Genomic DNA, 24,841 nt, shown 5'->3' on the forward strand with positions numbered 1-24,841 from the left:
AGTAATTAATTTAGATGTTTTATTCTTATGGATTTAAAATGAAATTTTATACATAACAACAATGTTAATCTATATAATTAATATAACGTAATAATATGAATTTACTTTACACTTATTGTAAAGAATGAATGAACATTATTATTATTACTATTAGTAGGAGCAGTAGTAGTAGTAGTGGTATTAATAACAATACTAATTATAATAATGAATAATAATAATTGGAGTTATTATTAATTTTATTATTGTTTTACATTAGATTTTAATTGCATGTTTTATGTATGATGAAATCTGCTATAGAATTATTATTATTATTATTATTATAATTATTAATAATAATAATAATAATAATAAACAAATCCCCAGCTTTCATACCAACAGTGGGCGGGGTTTATGTCGCCGTTGCTCAGACTCTCACGTTATACGTACCCGGAAGTAAAGCTGTGTATCTAACTCGCGTATGATATATATATCTACGCCCTGCGTCACCGTACGTATTCACGCTTTAAGCATGAGATTACGCAGACTTCCGTACTAGTTTAGTGCGCATCAGTAGTACGCAGCGTTACGTAGTCACGTACTATCTAGTACGCTAGTAAGGCTACTTTTCGCTTTAGAGCTCCGGTGACGGAAAAACAGAAACTCTGACTTTAGCTGTCAACTTGGCGTTGTGTGGGAACTTGTGGATATGGAGTTTCATTGGGACAGAACCGGCCAGCGGTGCAAACCTCTGCACGTAGTTTAAGAAGATACAGAAGTTTCAGAATGACCCGTGTGACTTCTGATTCGGAGTTTAAAACGCTAGCAGAGGTAACAGTTTATTAGCATCTAGCTACAATACAAACGCCATACTTAGCATCGTAGCGGTATCTTATTCGTTTATTCAACAGTACACACTGAATAAACGTGACACAATAATGTGGTTGACCAAATGATTTTGTAATGAAGGTCATTTAATGTAAAAGATAATTTAGGCTTTGTATGTGTAGGAGTTTGTGTTTACTAATAGAATGGCGTTTCAGTGGGCGTGGCCTAATGGGTGGCAGCTGCCCCTAAAAATAAATGTGTCTCTGAGCTTTAATAATAATAACAGTGATTATTATTATTATTATTATTATTATTATTATTATTATTATTATTATTATTATTATTATTGTACAAATAATAACATTAATAACAATAATAAAAACAATTATTATTTTTATTATTATTGTTGTTGTTATTATCATAACAACAATAATAATAACAATAATAATAAAAACAAAGAATATTATTATTATTAGTGTTATTATAAAATAATAATAATAACTTTAATTAAAAAATAAGAAAAACAATTATTATTATTATTATTATTATTATTATGGTTATTATGGTTATGGTTATTATTATAATTATAACCATAATAATAATAATAAAAACAATGAATATTATTATTATTGTTGTTGTTGTTAATTATTATAGAAATAATTACTTTATATAAAATATGTCTAAGAATACAATTATTTAATAAATACAATTAAATAATTGTGATATACAATTTTTATTTAATAATTAAATATACAATTAATTAATAAATTTTAATGTATTCTTAGACATATTTTATGTAAATTAATGTAATCATGCGCTAATTTATTTTACGTTCACCAAAGTGAGTGCAAAAGTTTACACCTCGTTTCTACTTGTACTTATATTGAACTGTAAAATGAAAAATTAATCTAGATTTGTAAAGTTTGTCGTGACAAACTTTGATGTTGGCTTGTCGGAGCAAGTATTCCCAAAGAAAGTGAAAGTGACGTGACATATGGTAAGTTTGGTGACCCATATGCAGAATTTGTTCTCTGCGTTTAACCCATCCAAAGTGCACACACAGCAGTGAACACACACACACCGTGGACACACACCCGGAGCAGTGGGCAGCCATTTATGCTGTGGTGCTCGGGGAGCAGTTGGGGGGGTTTGGTGCCTTGCTCAAGGGCGAACCCACAAACTTAGGGTTAGGAGTCAGACTCTCTAACCTTTAGGCCACGACTTCCCCGGTATGCTGGTGTGTCAATACTTTTGGGGGCGAGTGAAAACGAGCATGTGACGTCACCCGAATACCTATGACACGGTTCCCCTCATTGTTCTGTATGTTCTGATAAATCAGAATCATGTTTATTGACCACATGTTTACCCACAAAGGTGGGTAAGTAACTGATATATTTTATATGACTAAAACGTACACTATATGACTATTCTGTTAATAACAACAAAGGAACTTTTTGGTAAATCCGTCCATCCAGCCATTTTTGTAAAAATCTCAGCTTGCATTGATGCATTTTTTTGTAAACATGAATACTAATGTCCCACAGCGGTGAAACCTTGTCTCCAGAAGCAAGATTTTCCGGTTTACACTCTGTTGATGAGTAATCCTGTTCAAACTGGAATAAATAACTCTAAGACATTAGACTCCAAATCTAGCAGGAAAGCACGTAAGAATCTACAGGACGAGCCATATAGTCATCTATAAAAAAGTTATCAATTAATAGATATATTAATATGAACCAGCCCTGTTTGCAAAATGTATGATAGTTCAGTACTGTCAAAACTTACATTTATTTCTGGTAAGCATTTTTTTTTTTTTAAAGTTTACAGTTCACTATTTTTAAAGTTCTTAGCATTGTGGGTACTAATGGCTCAAGTGTTTAAGGCTCTGTGTCATTGATTGGAGGATCTTGGTTCAGGCCCCAGCACTGCCAAGCTGCCACTGTTGGGCCCTTGAGCAAGGCCCTTAACCCTCCCTGCTCCAGGGGCGCTGCTTCATAGCTGCTTCTACTATCCGACCCCAACCTCCTCAGTTGGAATATGCAAAGAAAAGAATTTCACTTTGCTGTAATGTATATTTGCCGATAATAAAGGCTTCCATGCCCTAATTCACTCACTCATTCATTCATTCATTCATTCATTCATTATTTGGAAAGTTTAAAAAAAAACTTTTTTTTGTAGTCAGTATTTATTTTCATGATGTTTACAGTTGTTAATCTGTAAAGTTAAGACTCACTAAATGTGTATTCCTAAAGCAATAACTGTAAAGTTTATGGTCTGTAATTTTTTTGTTAGTCAATATTATTCGCAAATTTTCATTTGCCAATTTCCAATCACTGTCTGTACAGTTTAGTCATTAACTTCATAGTCTTTTTTTTTTTACAATGTTCACACGTTAAACACTATTTGTAAAGTTTACAGTTGTTGAATTTGTAGTCAGTAAGTATTGTTTGGAAAGTTTACACTCAGTGAGCACTGCTTGGAACACTAAAGTTTACAGTTGCATGTACTTCATTAATTGAAGTTTGTAATTCATGAGATATCTTCATTATTAGCGAATGAATGAATAAATAAATAAAGGTAGAGTTTATAATTATTAGAGCTTTGTTTCTTGTTTTTGTGGACAGTGTAACTACTGTTTCCCAGCAGAAGTCCTGACCGAGGTCCGAGAGGTCACAGCAGCGTTCCCCGACCTGCACCTCCATGTGGATTATTACTGTAAGGATTTTTTATTTCTGTGTATTATTTCTCTTACACCAAGCCATGAGTTCAACTTTTAATCATATATTAAAGAACATCACATTGCATTGTGTTTCTGATGGGTTATTACACATATGCAAATTTTATTCTCTTGTTTTTTTTTTAAATAAAGATTACCCCAATAATGACAGGAAGAAGCTGGTCCATTTGCGTGGCACCGTCCCTGTGCTTTACGAAGGTAAACTCAGTGTCTATCGGACAAATTATCCAGAGAGTAAAACGCAAAGCAGCACAGAACACGTGTGTGTGTGTGTGTATGTGTGTGTGCGAATGTTGGTGACAAAGGTGTACAGTACAACATCCCGGTGTGCATCTGGCTCCATGAGACACACCCCCAGAACCCTCCACGCTGCCTGGTGTGCCCATTAGGCAGCATGGTGATCAACAGCAGGAGCAGTAGCGTGAACAATCAGGGTCACGTCCACCTGCACTGCCTCAGCAACTGGAAGCACGTGAGTCAGACTTTTATTATCACACGGCACGATCAGGGACACATCTACATTTGCACTGTAAAATATCTATATTGCTTAAAGTAGCTTAAAGCAATAAAGGAGCATGAAAATATCAACGATTTGCAATAAATGCTGCATGGTTGATGAACGGTATGCAAGAAAATCTTATCACAATATTTGAGTTTGGTGATGCATTAATTTAATGCCATAAAAAAAAAAGTTTATACACTGAACAAATTGGATATTTTTTAACTGTAAAAAAAATCTTTTAAAAAAAATCACAATTTAAAAATTTTATGTGAAATTTACAAAGTTGTAAAAATAACAGAAATAACAAAAAAGTTTTTAAATGCCAGTATGGAATTTGTACAAGGAGAAGCATCACTCATCATAGTGTGTAATTAAGAACCAAAAAAACGCTATATATATATATATATATATATATATAAATATATATATATATATATATATATATATATATATATATATATATATATATATATATATATATACACGTATATATATATATATATATATATATATATATATATATATATATATATATATATACGTATATATATAGAGAGAGAGAGAGAGAGAGAGAGATAGATATGTAAATTGTGTATTAAAAATGTTACGTTTAAAAAGATATCTTTAAAATTGTGCCTTTTTGTTTAATGTGGTATTGATTATATATTGATTGTATTGATTATATATCTTTCTCTCTCCATATCCATTTCTAAAATAAATAAATATCTATTTGTTTTAATTATAATATTTCATTATTAAAACAGAATAATTAAACAGAAGCACCTTTATATTAAATAAATTCTTCATAAATATCTCATTTAAAAAATATTATTATTATTATTATTATTATTATTATTATTATTATTATTATTATTATAATTATTATTATTATTATTATTATTAATTGAGACTTATACATTGATTGTAAATTCTGTATTTTGTATTTAAATCTCTTTATCAAGCTGTATATCAAACTCCATATGATCTGATTTACAGGGTTGGTCCAACCTATCCATCGTCCTGGAGGAGATGGTGGCTGCGTTTCAACGTGAGCCGCCTCTTTTCTCCACTCAACCAAAGAGATCTCCACTGGCCTGTAGCACGAAGCAGCATGGGGTGGAGCAGCTCGATCATCGCAGACCTCATTTGACATCCAGAAGGTCAGTAGAACAAAAACAAGTTAAAAATTTTAGCGCCGAGCATCAAGCATACCATCACGTTACAGACACTGAGCTTAGATGTAATGCAGCAAAGCAAAATTTCTCCAAAAAGAGCTACCAGCACTGTTTGACCGGTCCCATTAACTCTCAGGGTTAGAGGCAGGTATACAGCAAGACTCTTTTCTGTTCTGGCACCGAGGTGGTGGAATGAACTTCCTCTGGATGTCTGAACATCCGTTTCACTTACTGACATCAAACGACGGGTGAAGACCTACCACTTCCTGAAACACTTAAACTAGCACTTCTTTCCCTGTTTGTTTATGTAAAAAAAACTGAACAGACTTTTGTAACTTAGCGAACTAGTGTTAATGTATTCATCACTATAGCGGTAAAAGCAGGTTTGTACATCGCTCTGGATAAAAGAGTCTGTCAAATGGCGTAAATGTAAATGAGATCGAAGGCTAACTCATGCTTTCTTAGAAACACATGAAGCTACACACCACATAATTACAAATAGCCTAACACACTCAGGAGGAAGCTGCTATCTACTCGTAGATACTTAAAACTTACACTTACTTTTATCACTGTAGGTAGCCTAGGATCCATTTTTTAACGGAAGCTGCATTATTTAAACCTTTTTTTCCCCCAGACATCACTTCTGCCAGCTGTTCTCCATAATGTTAACACTAATAGCTCTAATACTTTGCTCTAATGAGCTTCTGTGGGCTTTTATTATCTGATATTAAGCAATTAAGGAAAGGGATTTTTTTAATTTATTGTTAAAATAATAATTTACTTAGAATTATTTATTCTTCTTGTATTATTACAAAACCTCCCAGCTTGAACAGCATTTTGTCGTGAATCATAGGTTTTGAAATTTCCCATATCAGCTCTTCTGTTTTTTCTGCAGTGAGAATGCCGTGCACAGGAAGTTCTCTCACCCGGAAATGTCCTCATCGTCTATGACCCAGTCAGCCAGCAGCTGTAAGATATCATTATTCTGTATGGTCTTAGGCTCTCTGCTGTCTGACCTTTGAGACGTTGTTTATTCCTTTATCGGTTTATGGCATTCTGCAGCCATGTGGTGCTTTTATTTTCCCTGTAACCTGATTTAGCTAAGTGTGTGAAGGCGAGTCAGTCTCAGGACGATGTTGGAGAGCTGAGCAGCGTGAGGAGGTCATACACGCAGGAGCTGCTGGATTTTGGGATTTCGTTCGGAGCACCGAACCTCCAGGGAGTCTCGACTAACCCATTCATCACTGGTAAAAAACAAACAAACAAACAAAAAAGCGATGATCCTTTAATCTTAGTCTAATAAACTATAAGGCAACGTAACAATCAGCAGCTAGTTACGAAGTAAGTTTCAGCATTAAATACTGCATTTTTTTAAACATCATCTGTTATTTCTGCCATCTGTTATCCTACTCAGCCCCAAATATGAACCCCACCGACCCAGATGATATCAGCAACCTGTTTAAGAGTCTTCAGCTGGAAAGAATCGTCAACAAGTACCAGCTTGACTTCAAAGACAAGGGTACGAAGCGGATTCTCTTGACACCGGTCTCTTCACATTACAGCTTTTAAATCTGTTTCCTCCAAACTTGGTCATTTGTTCAGTCGCAGCCAGCAGCTAGCTCTCCATTATCGCACAACAACTAACACAATCAGGGACGAAAGGAAATTGCTATCTGTCCTCTTCAGCGTACATGGCCTCACAGGCATCTGTGATTGGCTTATTTTCTCTGTGATTGACAGGTGAGAGAGAAAGAAAGAGAGAGAGTGTAAATCCATCCATCCCAGTCAAACAGCACAGCCAGTCACACTTTCAAGGACTCAGCAGATCAATTAAATTCTTTGTTTTAGTTTTATTTCCTTTATTTATTATTAAAATGTCTGAGTGAGCTGTTTCAAGTTTATATTGATTGTAACATACATTATTATAAGTAATATGTTAGTAAATTCCTCTGGTCGGCTTGCTTCCAGACATTCCTCAGGCTTGGAGGCAGAGTCAGGAGCATGAGCAGGGATCTTTGCCCCAGCCGAGATTACTCGACGACAGACACCGAATCCTGGTAAGCCACCTGCCCGTGGGTGTCTCTCCTCAGAAGATGAAGAACAAACTTACCATTTACTTTCAGAGGAAGCAGAACGGAGGAGGCGAGGTTGTGGCCGTCACGTACCCTTCAGCTCAGCTGGACCAGGCGGTGATCACCTTCAGGAACTACAGAGGTAAAACTACTGCACTGCTCCTATGAGTTATAATGACGCATTCAAAAATGGAGCTTTGAATAAACAAAACACGGCCGGTCCAGTTTCCATTACTGTAGCAACCACACAGCCATACAAGGAAACCTCTAAAACTGCTTAATAATAATAATAAGAAGAAGAAGAAGAATAATAAGAATAATAATAAGAATAAGAATAATAATGATTATTATTATTATTATTATTATTATTATTATTATTATTATTATATAACTATTTAATTGAATCATTTATATTTGTAAAATCTAGAAATAGATTATAGACAAATAGAAACAAAATGCAAAGAGAACAGTTGATAAAAATTTGAGTCTGTAAATCATTTGAATAATTTATCGATTAATAATTAAACGTTAATAATTAGTTTTCCCTGACAATGCAAATGTGATAAAAAAAGTCACATTAAATAATACCATAAATTATAACATTAGATATTGTAAAAATGAAAACTAGTATAAAAAAAATTCATGTTGTGATGTGAAAAGAAGAATTATAATTAAACAAACACAGGAAAAGTACAGTTTCTAAATTATAAAATAAAAACAATAATTATAATAGTTATTATCATGAATAACACTGCTTTGAGAATTAAGTGTAAAACAGAGGGAATGTGTTAGGGTTAGACAAAATAATAATAATAAGATGATGATGACTTTGGCCGTTCCATATCTTTAGCTTGTTGTTCTTGTTGTTGTTGTAAAATGTATACAGAAATGTAGGAAACACTTATACACTTGCTGTTTTGTGTTATTTTCCTGAACGTTTAATGCAGATGCAGCGCATATCCTGCAAGAGCCGAACAGGATCATCACGGTAGATGAACATCAAATTCTCATCCAGCTCCAGAACTTCAATAGCTCACGAGTAAGTGGATGTAAACTGATAACAAACGCTCTCAGATTCTCCCCACGTGTTTCCTCCAAGCCCTGAGCTCTTCTCCCGCAGATCCACGTCCCGGAAGGCATCCAGGTCGAGAAAGCCGAGATGTTCAGCATCATTCTGAGCCAGGAGGGCTGCACTTTCACCCCCACAGATGTGCTGGAGGCCGTTCAGGCGTGCCGAGACATTCCTTCTGCTCTCAAATACCTGTCTCATGTCTGCCCCATCTGCCAGGAGCAGGTGTCCTTCAGTAAGGTCAGAGAACACTGCCTCCTCCTTTTCTTCACCACATCTGGTCTGAATTCAGTTCTCCAAGGAACACAGTGCTGATCAGTCAAAAAAATTTTCTGTTTGAGTGGTTTTTCTTATTCGCAGCCCAGATGAACACCTCTAAAGCAGGGAAAACACTCAGCATGGTTATTTCAAAACATGCTCTAAAAGCAAACGGTCTCCTCACACTGTATTTCATGATGAATTCTGAATGCGTGTGCCATCCTCAGATGATCACCATGACTCACTGCTCGTGTACGTTCTGCGAAAGCTGCTTCAAGGCCTACTTCTCGTCTGTCATCAAAGAGAAGAGCATCAACTACGCTGTGTGTCCCCTGTGTAATGAGCCTGACATGCGCACAGTGGGACGTAGGGAGGAGTCCATGGAGTACTTCAGCCTGCTCGACACGCAGGTCAGAGCCATGCCATGTCATATCCTTTAGATTATACTAGCTATATATATATACTATACTATACTAGTTTATACTGTTATACTAGCTAACGTTATGAATAAATAATGATTTATTGTTTAAATTGTTTAAAGGAATAATTAATAACATGCACATTTATTACCAACGCTTCATATTCTGCACACACAGATCAGGCACTATCTGGACACACAGACCCATGAGCTGTTTCAGAGGAAGCTGAGGGACCGGGCTTTGCAGGAGATGCCTAACTTCCGCTGGTGTGCCCATGTAAGAACTCGCATGTGTTTCAGTTTCACATGCTGATGTATTCAACATGTACTTAGCAGGGAGGAGATTCAACATTTACATTTACATGTATGGCATTTGGTGACTGCCTTATCCAGAGTGACATACAATATTGATTTTATGTCTCTATCAATGAATACAACCTAAAACTGTTCAGGGCCATGCATTTTGGTAAAGCGTATCTCTCTTTTCTCTCTGCAGTGTTCTTTCGGACTTCTCCACGAAGCAGACAGACTCAGGATGGACTGCCCCAGCTGCAAGAAGAGCACATGCTTTAAATGCAAAAGCCCTGTATGTAAAGCTTCAACAAATTATACACCGACCAATCAGAATCGAGAATTAAACAGCGAGTTGAAACAACACTTAAGAATTGGATGTGGTTTGAGGAAGTTTAATATTTAACGTGAGATGAAAAACATATTACATTTAGGCCACGTTCACACTGCAGGTAAAAGTGGGCCAAATCTGATTTTTTTGGGGTCAAGTGACCAGGTCAGACTTCTTCAAGAGTAGTGTGAACACTCAAATCTAGCCCAGATCTGATTTTTTCAAATCAGATTCAGACCACTTCCATATGTAGTCCTGAATCGGACCCAAATCTGATTTTTTCCAATGTGGCCGCAGTGTGAACAACCAAGGCGGATTTGATGCGACTTTTACGTCAATCTACATCGACATTCGTCACAATTATGTGCCGGCGAGTACGCACACAAACGTGACTACGCCTACAAAATGGATCAAATAATCAAAAGTTGCCCTCGACATCCGAAAATTTTCAAAACACTGAACACTCTGTGCTGCCATTACACTAACATTTAGAAAGAAATGCGAAAATGCTTACTTCCTCCATAACCTCGCCAACTGGAACTGTTATTGTTCGTTTGCGCATGCGGGTCAGTTCGAAACAGCAAACAGTTCACACTGGTATCTGATATAGGGCACATTTTAAAAGGTAAGGTGAACAGCCAAACAAAAAAATCAGATCTGAGCAAAATATCCGAATTGATCATTAAGACTTGCAGTGTGAACACGGCTTTACATTTATGGCCTTCGGCAGACGGGGTTATCCAAAGCGATGTACAAAAGAACTTTGAAGCTTCCTTCAGTGATTTTATATTACTTGTTAACTGTTTTCTCCTCCATCTGTTGTCAGTGGGCTTCCCAGCATGAAGGACTTTCCTGCGAGAAGTTTAAGGAGTGGCTACAGCTCAACAGTCCCGAGTTCCAAAACTCACGTCTGGAGCTCCTCCTCAGCAGGAACAAGATAGGTTTGATACCCAAAGCTGATAACGTACCAGTTCATCTACATTCCTCACAAAATCTAGTTTTATAAAAGCCTTATTTCTAGACACACCTCTGACTATTTAAATAGTTTTATTTCTTGTTTTGCAGATTGCCCCAAATGTAAGTTCCGGTTCTTTCTGTCTAAAGGGGGCTGTTTACATTTTAAGTGCACTCAATGCCGGCACGAATTCTGTGGAGGATGCAGCCGGCCATTCAGGATGGGCGCAGTGAGTCTCTCTGTGTCCTTCACCCCAGTCGTCCTTTAAAAGTCACTTACTTATGTTCACTGATGTTATAGTATAAATTGGATAAATGTGAAGCTTCCTGATCTGTTCTCTCTCTCTCTCTCTGTCTCTCTCTCTCTGTCTCTCTCTCTCTCTCTCTCTCTCTCTCTCTCTCTCTCTCTCTCTCTCTGTCTCTCTCTTTCTCTCTCTCTCTCTCTCTCTCTCTCTCTCTCTCTCTCTCTCTCTCTCTCTCTCTCTCTCTCTCTCTCTCTCTCTCGACTGTGCAGGCATGCCATTTTTCTGCTGAATGTGCTGCTAAAGGTTTACACGCTCACCACCCAAGGGACTGTCTGTACCACCTCAGAGACTGGAGCGTGTCCAGACTACGTAGTCTGTTGCAAGTGAGACATCTCTTACACATTATCGTATGTTAACAAGCACAAGTAGTGATGTCACAGTAACCACAGTGTGAAACTTTGCTTTGGTGGTGTCTTGGTGTTGTTGCTGTTGTTGATATCAGAATAATAAACAGTAATAAACTTGCTCATGGTGCACAACTTATAACGACAGATTAATTAAGGGATCGGTTAAACAGGGTGGTGGGATGAACCGTCCTGGAATTTTGAAATAAACAGCATTCCTCATGTTTAGTTATGTTCTATCATTTCCTCATTATACGGCTCCTGCCTACATGCCGTGCTCGATCCCGCTGTGATTCGTTCCCCCGCATCTTCTATTCTCAGCACCATGGCGTGTCGCACCCGTTCGTGTCCAGATGGAGGGATGACAGCGGGCAAAAGGTTCTGAAAGGTATCACCACTGAGTGTTTATTTCAATTCAATGCAGTTTTATTTGTATAACAGTTTAAACAATGGACAAAGTAACAAAGCTTTATAGATATATATGTAAATTCATGACCCAAATTATACATTTATCAATTTAAAAGTTTCTACAACACCAATGGAGCATTGCACACGAGAACAGTTGACGTTAAAAAAAAAAAAAAAAAAGAAAAAGGTAAAAAAATTTGCAGCTTTGTTCAAAAATGTTATAACACACAACTGTGTATCAGAGATGATGGTGTAATTTATTATGATCCTATAATTTGTATAATTAGGAGTAATTGTATGGTAATATAATTATCACTTTAGACTAAACCTATTAGTTTTTCTTCTGCTCAGAAACCTCACACAGTTTTGATCAAATCTGTGTGGGACGACCAAGTGATTAGCCATGCTTATATTACATGAAGCGTGTCCATATTGATCATGTGAGAAGAGTGTGTTTACTGTCTCTCGTAGGTGTGTGTGGAGTTATGGAGCACAAAGAGACAGGCAGTGTGAAAGAAGAGCCGTGCGGGCGTCCGGCATTCCATGAATACAGCGGTTATTGCACGTATGGCGAACCTTCACCTCTTCATTTAGCTTCCTGTGTTTAACCCGTAAACAGGAAATTGATACATGTTCCGTTCCAGCAGTGACTGCCTGCTGCTTAAATCATGGCAATTTCCTGACATTTACACCTTTCTGTTTGTTAATAAATGAATAGTCGTACTTTTTATCAGTTTATAGTTACACTAGTATTGTGGCACATCCACAGGCAAGTTAGTTCCTATAATCACTAATGTTACAGCAACTCTAAACACTTTAAACTCGTCTGTCCTTAAGATGTCAGCAAACATAAAGCTGCACTTTTACTCTGTCACAAAGCACCGGCACTGGAGACTCCTTCCCTAAACGTTAAACAGACCTTCTCCTTACTGAAATATCACCATATCAGCGATTAAACACCAAGTTGTACTTCCACCGTTACCATAGAAACGTATTAATAATTCATTCTGCAGTAGAACATTAGTATAAAGTGTCATTTGGACCAGTTGAAACTACTATCAAAAGTGGTGTGATTGCAAATTAATCAACACTTTCTGGCCAATCAGAATCAAGCATCTCTAATTAATCATCTCTTGTTTATGGCTCTTTGCTCAAGGCTTCATTATAAAGAGTGCCTGGTGGAGCTGATTAACCAGAACCGCCTCGATCCGGTGGTGATGCTCGAGGTACCCGAACTGCGTGCCGAACTGGACCGCTGGAGGATCCGCGTCCCGGAGAAACAAGCCCTAGAGTCAGAGAAGCTCTACAAGGAGCGCCTCAGACAGGTGAGACAGGATCTCTGCATCCATCAGTTAATTTGGCATTTCGTTGCTCTGTGTCTGTACTCTGCAATGACAAGGGAGCTGTATCTATCTGTTTAGAGCTGGTTTACGATTTTGGCATTGAGTGTCGTTTGAACGTCTCTGGCAACCCGTATTATTAAGAAAAAAAAACAACATGGTTGTGACTTGGTGAGCAACAGTGACACAGGTTCAAAGAACTAACAAAAACACAGCAGTGAATCAGTTGTCATGTGAAACAGTGTGTTTGTAGGTCCCTATAAATACACACAGTAAAAAACTTTGTAGTTACTTTTTACAGCCGATTTTTAATGGGAATATTTTTATTCATTTTAAAAATTTGGTGATGTAAGATTTTTATAAAAAAAAAAAAAAGATTTTAAAACTCCTTTGCATAAATGGATTTATTATTAAAGGTTGTTCAGGTCACATACTGGCCGTTATTCAGCTTTTCTTAGAAAAATGAGAGAAAACTCAGGATCCTTTGTCTCAGAAAGGTGTCCTTAACCCGAGTGGCTGTTTACAGCATTAACAATACAGTCTGAGTGAACCGAGTTATTAAAGTGTCTCCTGTTTTACTCAGATGTTGGTCGAGAGGGTCGGTTTAACCGCAGGTGTCCCTTCGAGATCAAACCCGGTGGCTCTGCCCACACCGTCGCCTTCTCCCACCTCCCCGATGCTCGCTGCTGCTCCCTGGTACACGGCACTAAACCCAGGCAGAGCCAAAGCGGAAGACTCACAACTGCTGCTGATGCTTAACGATTAACGAGTGACCAGAGACTTTAAATCATACTTACACACTGAGGAAGTTCCTAGAGACCTCCATCATGTCAGTGTCCACTGTGCCCACAGGTGTAATATGCATCCAGAGTAACACACCTGATCCAACAGCAGGTACCAAAACACAAACATGAACTCTTTGAGTATCAGGAGTTGCTGTTTAACTGGAGCTTCAACACCTCCTGAAAACTTCTTCCGCTCTGGTAGAGCTCACTCTTTATGCAGTCATACACAATGAAGTCTAAGTATTTCCACGGCGTTTACGCCGTTTTGTTTTTGGCTCTGTAACACAGCACAATGTTTCACAGCACTTTATAATCCAGTAGGAAATCCACCTCTGACTCCAAGAACAGGAGGTAACAGCTACAGCTTGCTGTTGTTATTATTTGTATTTAATTCTTATTAATGTTTTATTATTATTATTTATTTATTGTTTTTGACGGTTGTTTTTTTTTCTTTAGCTTTACAAATCTTAATCACATTTTCTCTCTCATTGACACAAACAGGAAGTACAGTAAGACTACAAAGTAATAGTCACTGTCAATTGTTTTATTTTTATTATTATTTTTTTGATTATTTCCAAGGAGTTTAAAGCTTAAAATGCGTCGTTTTTGTTTTCATATGAAGAAATTATGGTTTTCTTTTTGAAGTTTCATTTTTTTTCCCCTTAGTCGTTTGGTATAACTTTCCCAAAGTCTTTAAGACAGACAACAGCATTAAACCTAACTAAAAATGACTAAAAAAAGCACGACGTATATATAATAATATACCACAGACCACAATAATAACTGTAAGCACTCGCTATGGTAGAAGAGAAATAAAAGGTTATAGGGGAAAAGGTTTACTTCAGAAAAGAGGAACCTCGATCGTCGTTTCCTCACGTTACTGTTTTCGGAACGGCATTTCGACATAATACCTGGGAAATATTTTCCGAAAACTAAAGTGTGTTGGAGTGCAGAGCCAAAACAAACACTAACACATGACACTGTATTTCCCTCGAGGTCGTGTTCTCACTTGTTTTTTTGTTTGTTTTTTTTTGCTGTAAGTGTGCAGCTTCTGTGCTACACTAACATCGTCTCTTCGTCGCCTTCTCCTTCTTCTCCACAGTATGTTCATTAACAAATAGAATGTTTGTGTGATTAACCGTCACGTGACACTGTTCTGATTTGATTTAAAGAGCACAGAAATGCAGTTTTTAATGATTGTGATGTGAACATTAAACACAGCCGTGAAGACATTGTGAATAACTGCTATAAAATATTTTTCTATCATGCCCTTGTTTGAGTTTTCATTATACAGGATCTATATAGTATCTAATATAAAGCATTTATAACCTGGTAGAATAAATATCTAAACCAAAACACAGTACATAAGAGCAAAACAAACATCGTTATAACGTCGAAGAGCAAAATCAACAGTAAAGGCCGAGGTGCCAATATTTACGTTTATCCACAGCATTTGAGATTCCTTGGAGATATTTTAATCTCTGTTTAATGTCGCTCAAATCTGTACACTTATTAAGACTGGTTGTAATAAAAGGACGTATAAATTCTTAAAAGGAAAAAAGAACATCGTAAATAAACGAAACACAAACTCGTCATTGTTTATTCTCTAAAGGGGCGTCGTCCCGGTCCGCAGGAAACGCCTCCACCTCTTTAATAATCTTCTCAGCAATGGTTTGGCTATTCGCTGCGACGATTCTTCTGGACATCAGGTCCATTGGTCCACCTGTGCATTGAATGAACGCTAGCATGAGCACTGAGGTCCGATTTATGGCCAATCAAAACACAGATCCACTTCTCTTACCCTCTAAGTCCATGAGAACTCCTCCTGCCTCCTGCACGACGACCGCAGCGGCCGCCACGTCCCAGCAGTGGATCCCGATCTCATAATACGCCTCCACGCAACCCGACGCCACCAGACACATGTTCAACGCGGCAGAACCTGCACCACGCATCCTTACAGAGAGACAGGAGAGCAGAGAAAGAGAGAGAGAGAGCAGAGACACAGGGGAGAGAGAGAGAGCAGATTAATTAGAGAGGGAGAGAGAGAGACACACGAGAGAGAGAGAGCAGAGACACAGGGGAGAGGGAGAGAGACACAAGAGAGAGAGACACGAGAGAGAGAGAGAGAGCGCAGAGACACAGGGGAGAGGGAGAGAGAGCAGATTAAGGAGAGCGGGAGAGAGAGAGACACGAGAGAGAGAGACACACAAGAGAGAGAGCAGAGACACAGGGGAAAGGGAGAGAGAGAGCAGATTAAGGAGAGCAAAGAGACATGAGAGAGAGCAGATTAAGGAGAGCAGATAGATGCGACAGAGAGAGACACACGAGAGAGAGAGACACACAAGAGAGACACACGAGAGAGACACACGAGAGAGAGAGATGGCAGAGAGAAAGAGACAGGAGGGGAAGGGAGAGAAAGAGGAGAGCAGAGAGACAGGCATGAGAGAGAGAGCAGAGAGACAGGCATGAGAGAGAGAGCAGAGAGACAGAGAATGACAGGAGAATGAAGAGAGAGATCCAGTTCCTTTCATGTTGCTTTTTCCAAAATGAAAGTTGGTAAGAGCAGGTGTGTGTGTGTGTGTGTGTGTGTGTGTGTGTGTGTGTGTGTGTGTGTGTGTACCCGTGCACTGGCAGACAGAGGATCTTCCTCATGTTGGAGAAAATCTTGTCGACGACTTCAGGATCTCGGTTTGAGCCGAACTCTGTGGCGATGAGGGACTGATTAATGTCTATAACAGGATACAGAAAGCAGGGACAAAGTGGGAAACATCTACATCACTTATGTTTTTCCTCATCAGCAATAAAATAAATAAACAAACTAAAACAATTTAAATCAAGACAAATCAAAACTAATATTGCTTAATTCTTCAGATAAATAGTAAACAGATGAAAGGATGATGACGAGATGAAGTGTGTAACCTTTCTGATGGGAGACTTGTAGAGGTTGTCCATTACAGAACGCTCCTTTCCCCCTGCGTGCAGTGTACATCTTATCCTCTATACAACTGTACACCACACCAAACTCTAACTGCAACACACACACACACACACACACACTGTTAAAGCTGAAGGAAGGAGAAGAAAGAAAAAAGATTGCAGACTACAGGAAGTGAAGTGAAGTCTCTCACCGTCTTTTCCACTGCAAACCCGATACACACGGCGACGAACGGATATCTGGATAAAAACATTAACACTGACAGTTAACGCCATCGTTATTCCTCTGCAGCAATTTAAAGATCAGCTTCATGCATTCTGAATGATTTTGGAGTGAATCCAGTCCTAACACAGCACAGGTCTGGGATTTGCACTGAACACATGATGAACTGACCCATGTACGAAGTTGGTGGTTCCGTCCACAGGGTCGATGATCCAGGTAGGATTATCAGACAGAACACAGGGCTGACCCTCAGCTACTGACTCTTCACCGATAAAACTGAACACACAAACAGATTTTATACCAAATGTAACTCCTTACTTTACTTATTTATTATGTGTGTTTTATTAAGTGTTAATGTTGACACCTGTGTGTCGGAAACTTCTCTCTGACTGAAGAGATAATGAGCTGCTCCACTTTCTGGTCCGTTTTAGTCACCAGGTCCACGGACGTGCTTTTACACATCACCTTCCTTTCATTCTGCAGGGCCCCCCGTACTATCTGTAACACACACACACACACACGCACACACACTTTACAGAGCCCCCCGTACCATTCAGATGTTTGAAATTCGGTGAAGACAGACAGACAGAGAGACAGACAGACAGACACACACAGACACAGACAGACAGACACACACAGACACACACACAGACAGACACACAGACAGACACACACACACAGACAGACACACAGACACAGACACAGACACAGACACACACACACACACACACACACACACACACACACACACACACACACACACACACACACACACACACACACACACACACACCTCTCCTGATTTTCTGGCCACAGCCACAGCGTGGTCCATTGCTTCCTGCCAGAGGTCCGGCATTTCTCCTCTCCTCAATGTAAATGAAACACACCTAGATCACGTGATGCACAGAATCAGAACACTGCACTGACCACAGCGCCCCCTGCTGGAGAAGATAAATCAGTGTTAGCGTCGTTCAACCAAATGTCTTAACATTAAACCCTTTTTTATGTACAGTGTCCATGATCAAGGCTGTTTTTTTTAAGGAAAACACAGAGATCCAAATGACTGAAGATCTTCACTGTAATCTTATTTTATTCATTATCCTGATTTCTGCTTCTCTCTCTGTAAACTTTCTATTTTTATATAATTATAATTCAATTTCCAGCCCAGAAATAGAATTAAACGATTACTAATTCAGATTGTTATAGACTTTCCGAACACAAAGTGACAATATTGTCCGATAAAATATAAGAAAATTGATAATCATTAGAAAAATTACTAACCTGCTATATAAAACACCTACAGGAAAACTGAAGCTCTTCTTCGGTGGTGAAATGAAAGACCGCACAAGACGCATGATGGTAAACGCTCGCCATCCCGTGGATAAATGTGGTACTACAATTCGCAATTTCCCCATTTCTTTATCTTTCTTTCTTTATTTTTTTCTTTCTTTTGTTGAAAAAAATATCTTTTCAACAAAAACCACTCCACACACACAGTACACTTAATTCGCAGTATTAATATACATACAATACAATATACATATAGTTACACACAGCAAGAAAAATATAAATATAAAAAGAGAAACTGTATGTATGTAGCGGAATCTGCCGCTAGGGGGCGCTGTGTACGTTTGCACTTTGCTGATGTGGACGTCAAAGTGCAAATGATCAATAATTAAAACCATTAAAAATTATTTATCATCTCCTGTTTAGCTAAAAGTAACAAAAACTTTGTCAAAGTCCAAACATTTATGGATATGGATGTATATGGAAAATAGAGACATAAAAGACACAAGGAAACATGATTGTTTTATTTAGTTTTTAATATGGCTTTGATATCTTTATTATCACTATTGTGTTTGCACCTTTTTATGTGGTGAAAATGGCGCTGTGATGAAGTTCATCGTAGTCGTACTGAGATGTCATGAAGCAACTGATCAAATGTTTTGATTCGTTTTTTCAGCCCTAATGTGTGTGAACGGTGTGTTTGCTTGATGAATGACATCAAGTATGAAAGTATGACGTTATTTGCTTGAAAATTCATTCCCTTTTCCAAAATAAAAAAAAACAAACAAACAAACATGATCTTCTGTACATGATCTCTGTAATATAATTAACGTAAAATGTAGGGGGATGAAGGTATGAGAAAATACAAACCAAGCATAAATATGGGTTAAACGCATAAAAAAACGAGTCCTTGTTTAAAAAAAAAAATTCAAACATAAAAAACAGCCATATTCTAAAATGCGTTGAAAGTGTAAAAAAAAAAATCAAACTGTCAAAATCAGACTTAAGGTCTGCATACATTAAGATATTTCAATTTATATTAAATCAAGTGATCTGTAGTGACAGTAATCAAGATGATCAGATCAATCTTTGGCATTTAGATGCAAATATGTCGTCTTAGTGTATACAGACCTTACCTCCTGGAACCCCAAAGTGCTAGAATTGCTAACTGAATAGAAAGAGCTTGTTAGCATGATGTAAATGAGATTGTCATCATAGCTGCAGCCGAATGGACATTTCATAAAAAAATTTAAAAAAAATAAAAAAAACTGTTTCTTGTAGCATTTAGAAGAAGGCGGGGTTGGTGTGTTCGATGATGCAGCGCTTGCAGTGGCGCTTGACAAAACGCAGCGCGTCGAGCGACACGTCACAGTCCTGCACGTTGAGAAGCTGCAGGTCAAAACAGTTGGCCGCCACTACCTGTAGCCCACGGCCCGTGATGCTCTCGCATGCCTTCAGGCTCAGGCGCTTCAGATTGAAGCAGTTGAGCGCGAGTACTTCCAGCCCGGCGTCCGACACCAGCGGGCACTTCCCGATGTCCAGGCTCTTAAGCTTGGGACAGCTCTTGGCCAGATGCTCGATGCCATGGTCCGTGAGGCCCTCGCAGCCTCGGGCGTTCAGGTAACGTAGCCTGGAGCAGTACTTTGCGATATAGCGTATTCCGACGTCAGTGATGCGGACGCAGTGTGCTATGCTCAGGTAGCGCAGGTGACCCTCCAGCTTGGCGATTTCGCGCAGCCCGAAGTCACTGATGAAGCGGCAGTCACTAACGCTCAGCTCACGCACTGCCGGGCAGTAGATGACGAGGAAACGCAGACCCTCGTCGGTCAGGCGCACACAGCGGCGCAGGTACAGGTGCGAGAGCTGTGTGCAGTGAGCCGCGATGATGTGCAGACCCTCGTCCTCCAGAGCAAAGCAATCGCTCATGTCCAGGTAGCGGATAGAGATCTGTTGGCCATGAAGAGGAGAGAGTTTGATGGACGCTTCACGTGTCAGACTGATGCACGTCACCTTCGAACATCCTGCACAGAGAAAAGATCATTAGGAATCTTGATTAACAAATTAATTGTGAGCACATGAACATAGTTGGTAAGAAATGAATTAGACAGGAAGAAGTTGAAGAATTTCCCCTCTGGGTGTACAGCGTGGCTGTTCTATAAGTTCCTTTGTTCACTCTCTGCTTCTGTCTTGTCAGTAATTTGTTACTTGAATGTGTGCACCTGTTCTGTGTTTAGCTCTCAGTTCGTTTGTTTATGTATTCCCTGCTGTGTCTGTGTTTCATTGTCAAGTCTCATGCAGTTTCCTCTCTGGTTATAAATTCCAGTTTATTGTTGCCTACATGTTGCCTAAGGGACTATGACTACTGTTATTATCTTTGCGCTAACAAAGCACACACGTCTATCCTTCAGACTCCACATGGTACAATATACAGAGACATGATGGCAAACAATTAGCAAATTAGTATATCATAGCTGAACATAACTGGTATTTGGTCTAAAGATTGTGTACCTTTTACTGAATCAGTACATTATAGTAAATGTATCATTCATTGATAAATTGTTATATTTATCAAATCTAAATATTCTACGAGTTTAAATAATATGATAAGCATCGAAAGCACTTCAACCAAAAACTTCTAACTACAGCAAATAACTGTTACACGTATTGAGAACAGGGTGTCATTTGTGATCTATGATTTGTATAGTCACCGTAACGGCTTATTGAAGCAACTGAAAGGAAAACTTCACCCTGCTCACAGACTTTTTGTGTCAGACGAGGTTTGTTAGGAATGAAACCATAGATCCCACCTCTTCTGCAATCTGGGTTCATTCAAGGTTGAATTAACTTTCATAATCAGGTCGGAATATTCCAGATGTTTCAACTTGAGTCTTTCATTGCGGACACAAATCACCGAAGGCTATTGTTGGAAAGCCATAATGTAATACATGCGTTCTGAGACAGCGGCCACCTCTGCATCGTTTCAGTTTTAATGCACCATATGAAATCTGTCTGAGTAAAAAAGTTCATCAGGGGTGGATTATGCAAATCCCAACAAGGGTTAACCCTGTGTTTAAAAAAACGGCCTTAAAGAAGAGTTTGAGTTGGAGAAGAGAAACATCTGAAAGGAGTTTTGTAGGTTGGGATGAGGGGGTGAAGGGCACATGGTGGAAGAGGGTTAAAATGCAGACATGGTGTTATTCAATAGAGGGCGCTGTGCCGTGTTTGTTCTCAGGGAGAACATAACTAGTGGAAATGACGCCACTTGATCCTCGCACTCCAACAGGAAGTGCAGGAAGTCTGAAATAAAACACCAGGAAAGGGTTTGACAGAGGAGGAGGAGGAGGAGGAGGAAGAAGATTTTCTAAATTTCTGACTGTACAAAGATTATAACTCCATCTTTAGAGTCATTGGATATTGTTGCAAGTCTGCAAATGAAAGATGGATGGCCTGGGGGATTTACCCGAACCATGACTGTAACAAAATATAATAAATAAGAAAAGATAAAGCTGACAGTTGTTCTGCTGAATACTGCAGCCAATAAAAAAGAACGGAAGCAAGTCAAGCTGGATTTAATATCTCTTCATCACAAAATCATTCATGTGAGAAATTTTAAATTAGTCATTTCACTTAATGAGCAGAGCAGACCATCCCAAAGCACCTTGAGGTCAGAGGTCACAGTCGTGCATGGGCTTATTTTCCTCTCGGAGAATAGAGCATGCCGGACGGAAAGAGCTATTAATATATTTCCCAGGTCCAAGAGGAAGTCACGGATATTTCAGAATAATCTATCAGTAAGAAGGACGCCTGCAGCTGTCGTACATGATGAGCAGGAAATGGAGCAGAAAAACTGATTTGTTTGGAGCAGATTCTTTTTGGCTGTGTGTAACCTATTTTGCATGTGTAACCAGATTCTGTTTGGGTGAAGCAGCGTTTGGTCAGGATGTGTTTAGGTCAAGCTAAATTTTGTTTAGTGTTCATTATATGCTAGAGACAGTAAAGCTGTGGAAAGTGCTTGACTTGGGTTATATGTGAACCCGTTTTTGATATGTTCTGTATGTGGTCCACATTATATTTTAATCTTGCTGTGTTTGGTCCAGGTAGCATTTGAGTCAGGCCATAATTAGGCCAGGTAGCATTTGAGTCAGGCCATAATTAGGCCAGGTAGCATTTGAGTCAGGCCATAATTAGGCCAGGTAGCATTTGAGTCAGGCCATAATTAGGCCAGGTAGCATTTGAGTCAGGCCATAATTAGGCCAGGTATCATTTGAGTCAGGCCATAATTAGGCCAGGTAGCATTTGAGTCAGGCCATAATTAGGCCAGGTAGCATTTGAGTCAGGCCATAATTAGGCCAGGTAGCATTTGAGTCAGGCCATAATTAGGCCAGGTATCATTTGAGTCAGGCCATAATTAGGCCAGGTAGCATTTGAGTCAGGCCATAATTAGGCCAGGTATCATTTGAGTCAGGCCATAATTAGGCCAGGTATCATTTGAGTCAGGCCATAATTAGGCCAGGTATCATTTGAGTCAGGCCATAATTAGGCCAGGTAGCATTTGAGTCAGGCCATAATTAGGCCAGGTAGCATTTGAGTCAGGCCATAATTAGGCCAGGTAGCATTTGAGTCAGGCCATAATTAGGCCAGGTAGCATTTGAGTCAGGCCATAATTAGGCCAGGTAGCATTTGAGTCAGGCCATAATTAGGCCAGGTAGCATTTGAGTCAGGCCATAATTAGGCCAGGTAGCATTTGAGTCAGGCCATAATTAGGCCAGGTAGCATTTGAGTCAGGCCATAATTAGGCCAGGTAGCATTTGAGTCAGGCCATAATTAGGCCAGGTAGCATTTGAGTCAGGCCATAATTAGGCCAGGTAGCATTTGAGTCAGGCCATAATTAGGCCAGGTAGCATTTGAGTCAGGCCATAATTAGGCCAGGTAGCATTTGAGTCAGGCCATAATTAGGCCAGGTAGCATTTGAGTCAGGCCATAATTAGGCCAGGTAGCATTTGAGTCAGGCCATAATTAGGCCAGGTAGCATTTGAGTCAGGCCATAATTAGGCCAGGTATCATTTGAGTCAGGCCATAATTAGGCCAGGTAGCATTTGAGTCAGGCCATAATTAGGCCAGGTATCATTTGAGTCAGGCCATAATTAGGCCAGGTAGCATTTGAGTCAGGCCATAATTAGGCCAGGTAGCATTTGAGTCAGGCCATAATTAGGCCAGGTATCATTTGAGTCAGGCCATAATTAGGCCAGGTATCATTTGAGTCAGGCCATAATTAGGCCAGGTAGCATTTGAGTCAGGCCATAATTAGGCCAGGTATCATTTGAGTCAGGCCATAATTAGGCCAGGTATCATTTGAGTCAGGCCATAATTAGGCCAGGTATCATTTGAGTCAGGCCATAATTAGGCCAGGTAGCATTTGAGTCAGGCCATAATTAGGCCAGGTATCATTTGAGTCAGGCCATAATTAGGCCAGGTAGCATTTGAGTCAGGCCATAATTAGGCCAGGTAGCATTTGAGTCAGGCCATAATTAGGCCAGGTAGCATTTGAGTCAGGCCATAATTAGGCCAGGTAGCATTTGAGTCAGGCCATAATTAGGCCAGGTAGCATTTGAGTCAGGCCATAATTAGGCCAGGTAGCATTTGAGTCAGGCCATAATTAGGCCAGGTAGCATTTGAGTCAGGCCATAATTAGGCCAGGTATCATTTGAGTCAGGCCATAATTAGGCCAGGTATCATTTGAGTCAGGCCATAATTAGGCCAGGTATCATTTGAGTCAGGCCATAATTAGGCCAGGTATCATTTGAGTCAGGCCATAATTAGACCCAGGTAGTACAGGTAGTATTTTCTCTGACTATATTTGGGCCAGGTAGTATGTGATATAGACTACATTTGGCCAAAGTAATATTTGACATGGACTACATTTGGGCCTGGTTGTACTGTACTTGACTCGGATTATATTTAGCCCAGATACCATTTGACTCAGGCTATATTTGGCTCAGGTAGGATTTGACATGGACTATATTCAGCCAAGCTAGTAATTAACTCAGGCTCTGTTTGAACTAGTTAGTTATATGACATGGACTACCTTTAAACCAGGTATAATTTAACAGACTAAATTTGGCCCAATTAGTATTTGACTCAGGCTATATTTGGGCTAGATAGTATTTGACATGTACTATATTTGGCCCAGTTTGGCCCAAAAGACAAACCTGTATGAAGGGTCTAGTGGTGATGCTGAGGATGTGTTATGATTACCGTTATTCAGTCAGTGTTTAGGCCTGACTGTGTTTGGGTCTCTCTGTGTTTGGGTGACTCACACAGACAGTCGAGTAAGCACACATACATACAGGGTTGGTAAAGGTCAGTAAGTTTGTAAAATATTACTGATTTTATATGCTGCATTCCTGCCTTATCAGCTTCAAGGAATTTCAAACTGAGTTAAAAGGAACTTGAAAACAATTTATTAATAAATGTTATTCTATTTAATTACAAAGATTTATGTGAGGATCAAGCATATAAACACAGCCTTCTATCATCCTAGACAGCTAAAGCAGACATTTTTTTGGTTGTTTTGTTCTGTCTCTGTGGGAAGCTGATTATCCAC

At 39.1% G+C, this 24,841-nt stretch overlaps 3 protein-coding genes across 5 annotated transcripts in view; 1 reads left to right on the forward strand and 2 right to left on the reverse strand.

Annotated features, from left to right (window-relative positions):
- Positions 1-583: 583 nt before the first annotated feature.
- si:dkey-181m9.8 (uncharacterized) lies at positions 584-15,059 on the forward strand. 2 transcript variants are annotated; one of them, XM_060873800.1, is made up of 22 exons: positions 584-807; positions 3,429-3,519; positions 3,674-3,739; positions 3,847-4,013; positions 5,040-5,203; positions 6,114-6,187; positions 6,319-6,465; positions 6,633-6,737; positions 7,187-7,275; positions 7,342-7,432; positions 8,238-8,329; positions 8,411-8,599; positions 8,845-9,027; positions 9,214-9,312; positions 9,532-9,621; positions 10,484-10,598; positions 10,723-10,841; positions 11,126-11,239; positions 11,582-11,648; positions 12,140-12,233; positions 12,825-12,993; positions 13,592-15,059. In XM_060873800.1, the coding sequence occupies exons 1-22, from the start codon at positions 763-765 to the stop codon at positions 13,772-13,774; spliced, it is 2,553 nt and encodes an 850-aa protein (XP_060729783.1). In that variant the 5' UTR covers positions 584-762; the 3' UTR covers positions 13,775-15,059. The 2 variants fall into 2 exon arrangements, with proteins under 2 accessions (XP_060729783.1, XP_060729774.1); XM_060873791.1 differs by having other exon boundaries at positions 586-807; positions 7,187-7,432.
- impa1 (inositol monophosphatase 1) lies at positions 14,954-18,312 on the reverse strand. 2 transcript variants are annotated; one of them, XM_060873811.1, is made up of 9 exons: positions 18,232-18,312; positions 17,744-17,891; positions 17,315-17,448; positions 17,122-17,226; positions 16,922-16,967; positions 16,713-16,821; positions 16,414-16,522; positions 15,595-15,746; positions 14,954-15,516 (listed from the first exon to the last, which is right to left on the reverse strand). In XM_060873811.1, the coding sequence occupies exons 2-9, from the start codon at positions 17,804-17,806 to the stop codon at positions 15,386-15,388; spliced, it is 849 nt and encodes a 282-aa protein (XP_060729794.1). In that variant the 5' UTR covers positions 17,807-17,891; positions 18,232-18,312; the 3' UTR covers positions 14,954-15,385. The 2 variants fall into 2 exon arrangements, with proteins under 2 accessions (XP_060729794.1, XP_060729802.1); XM_060873819.1 differs by having other exon boundaries at positions 17,744-17,888; positions 18,232-18,274.
- Positions 18,313-18,755: 443 nt separating this feature from the next.
- Positions 18,756-24,841, reverse strand: part of fbxl7 (F-box and leucine-rich repeat protein 7) — a 36,752-nt gene continuing 30,666 nt past the window's right edge. The window contains exon 4 of the mRNA XM_060873831.1: positions 18,756-20,258. Coding sequence (XP_060729814.1) covers positions 19,522-20,258 — 737 coding nt within the window. The 3' untranslated portion in view covers positions 18,756-19,521. The remainder of the gene's footprint in view (positions 20,259-24,841) is intronic.

The sequence above is a fragment of the Tachysurus vachellii genome, chromosome 1 (genome assembly GCF_030014155.1).
Source record: "Tachysurus vachellii isolate PV-2020 chromosome 1, HZAU_Pvac_v1, whole genome shotgun sequence".
Lineage (NCBI taxonomy): Eukaryota > Metazoa > Chordata > Actinopteri > Siluriformes > Bagridae > Tachysurus > Tachysurus vachellii.

What these genes read in the sequence shown, in the direction of transcription:
- si:dkey-181m9.8 (XM_060873791.1), top strand. Translation starts at nt 763, where the DNA reads ATGACCCGTGTGACTTCTGATTCGGAGTTTAAAACGCTAGCAGAG. An exon ending in CCTCCATGTGGATTATTACT is followed by an intron (nt 3,520 to 3,673) that starts GTAAGGATTTTT and finishes TTTTAAATAAAG; the next exon opens with ATTACCCCAATAATGACAGG. An exon ending in GGCCATTCAGGATGGGCGCA is followed by an intron (nt 10,842 to 11,125) that starts GTGAGTCTCTCT and finishes TCGACTGTGCAG; the next exon opens with GCATGCCATTTTTCTGCTGA.
- impa1 (XM_060873811.1), bottom strand. Translation starts at nt 17,806, where the DNA reads ATGCCGGACCTCTGGCAGGAAGCAATGGACCACGCTGTGGCTGTGGCC. An exon ending in TGGCCAGAAAATCAGGAGAG is followed by an intron (nt 17,449 to 17,743) that starts GTGTGTGTGTGT and finishes TGTGTGTTACAG; the next exon opens with ATAGTACGGGGGGCCCTGCA. An exon ending in ACAAGTCTCCCATCAGAAAG is followed by an intron (nt 16,523 to 16,712) that starts GTTACACACTTC and finishes ATCCTGTTATAG; the next exon opens with ACATTAATCAGTCCCTCATC.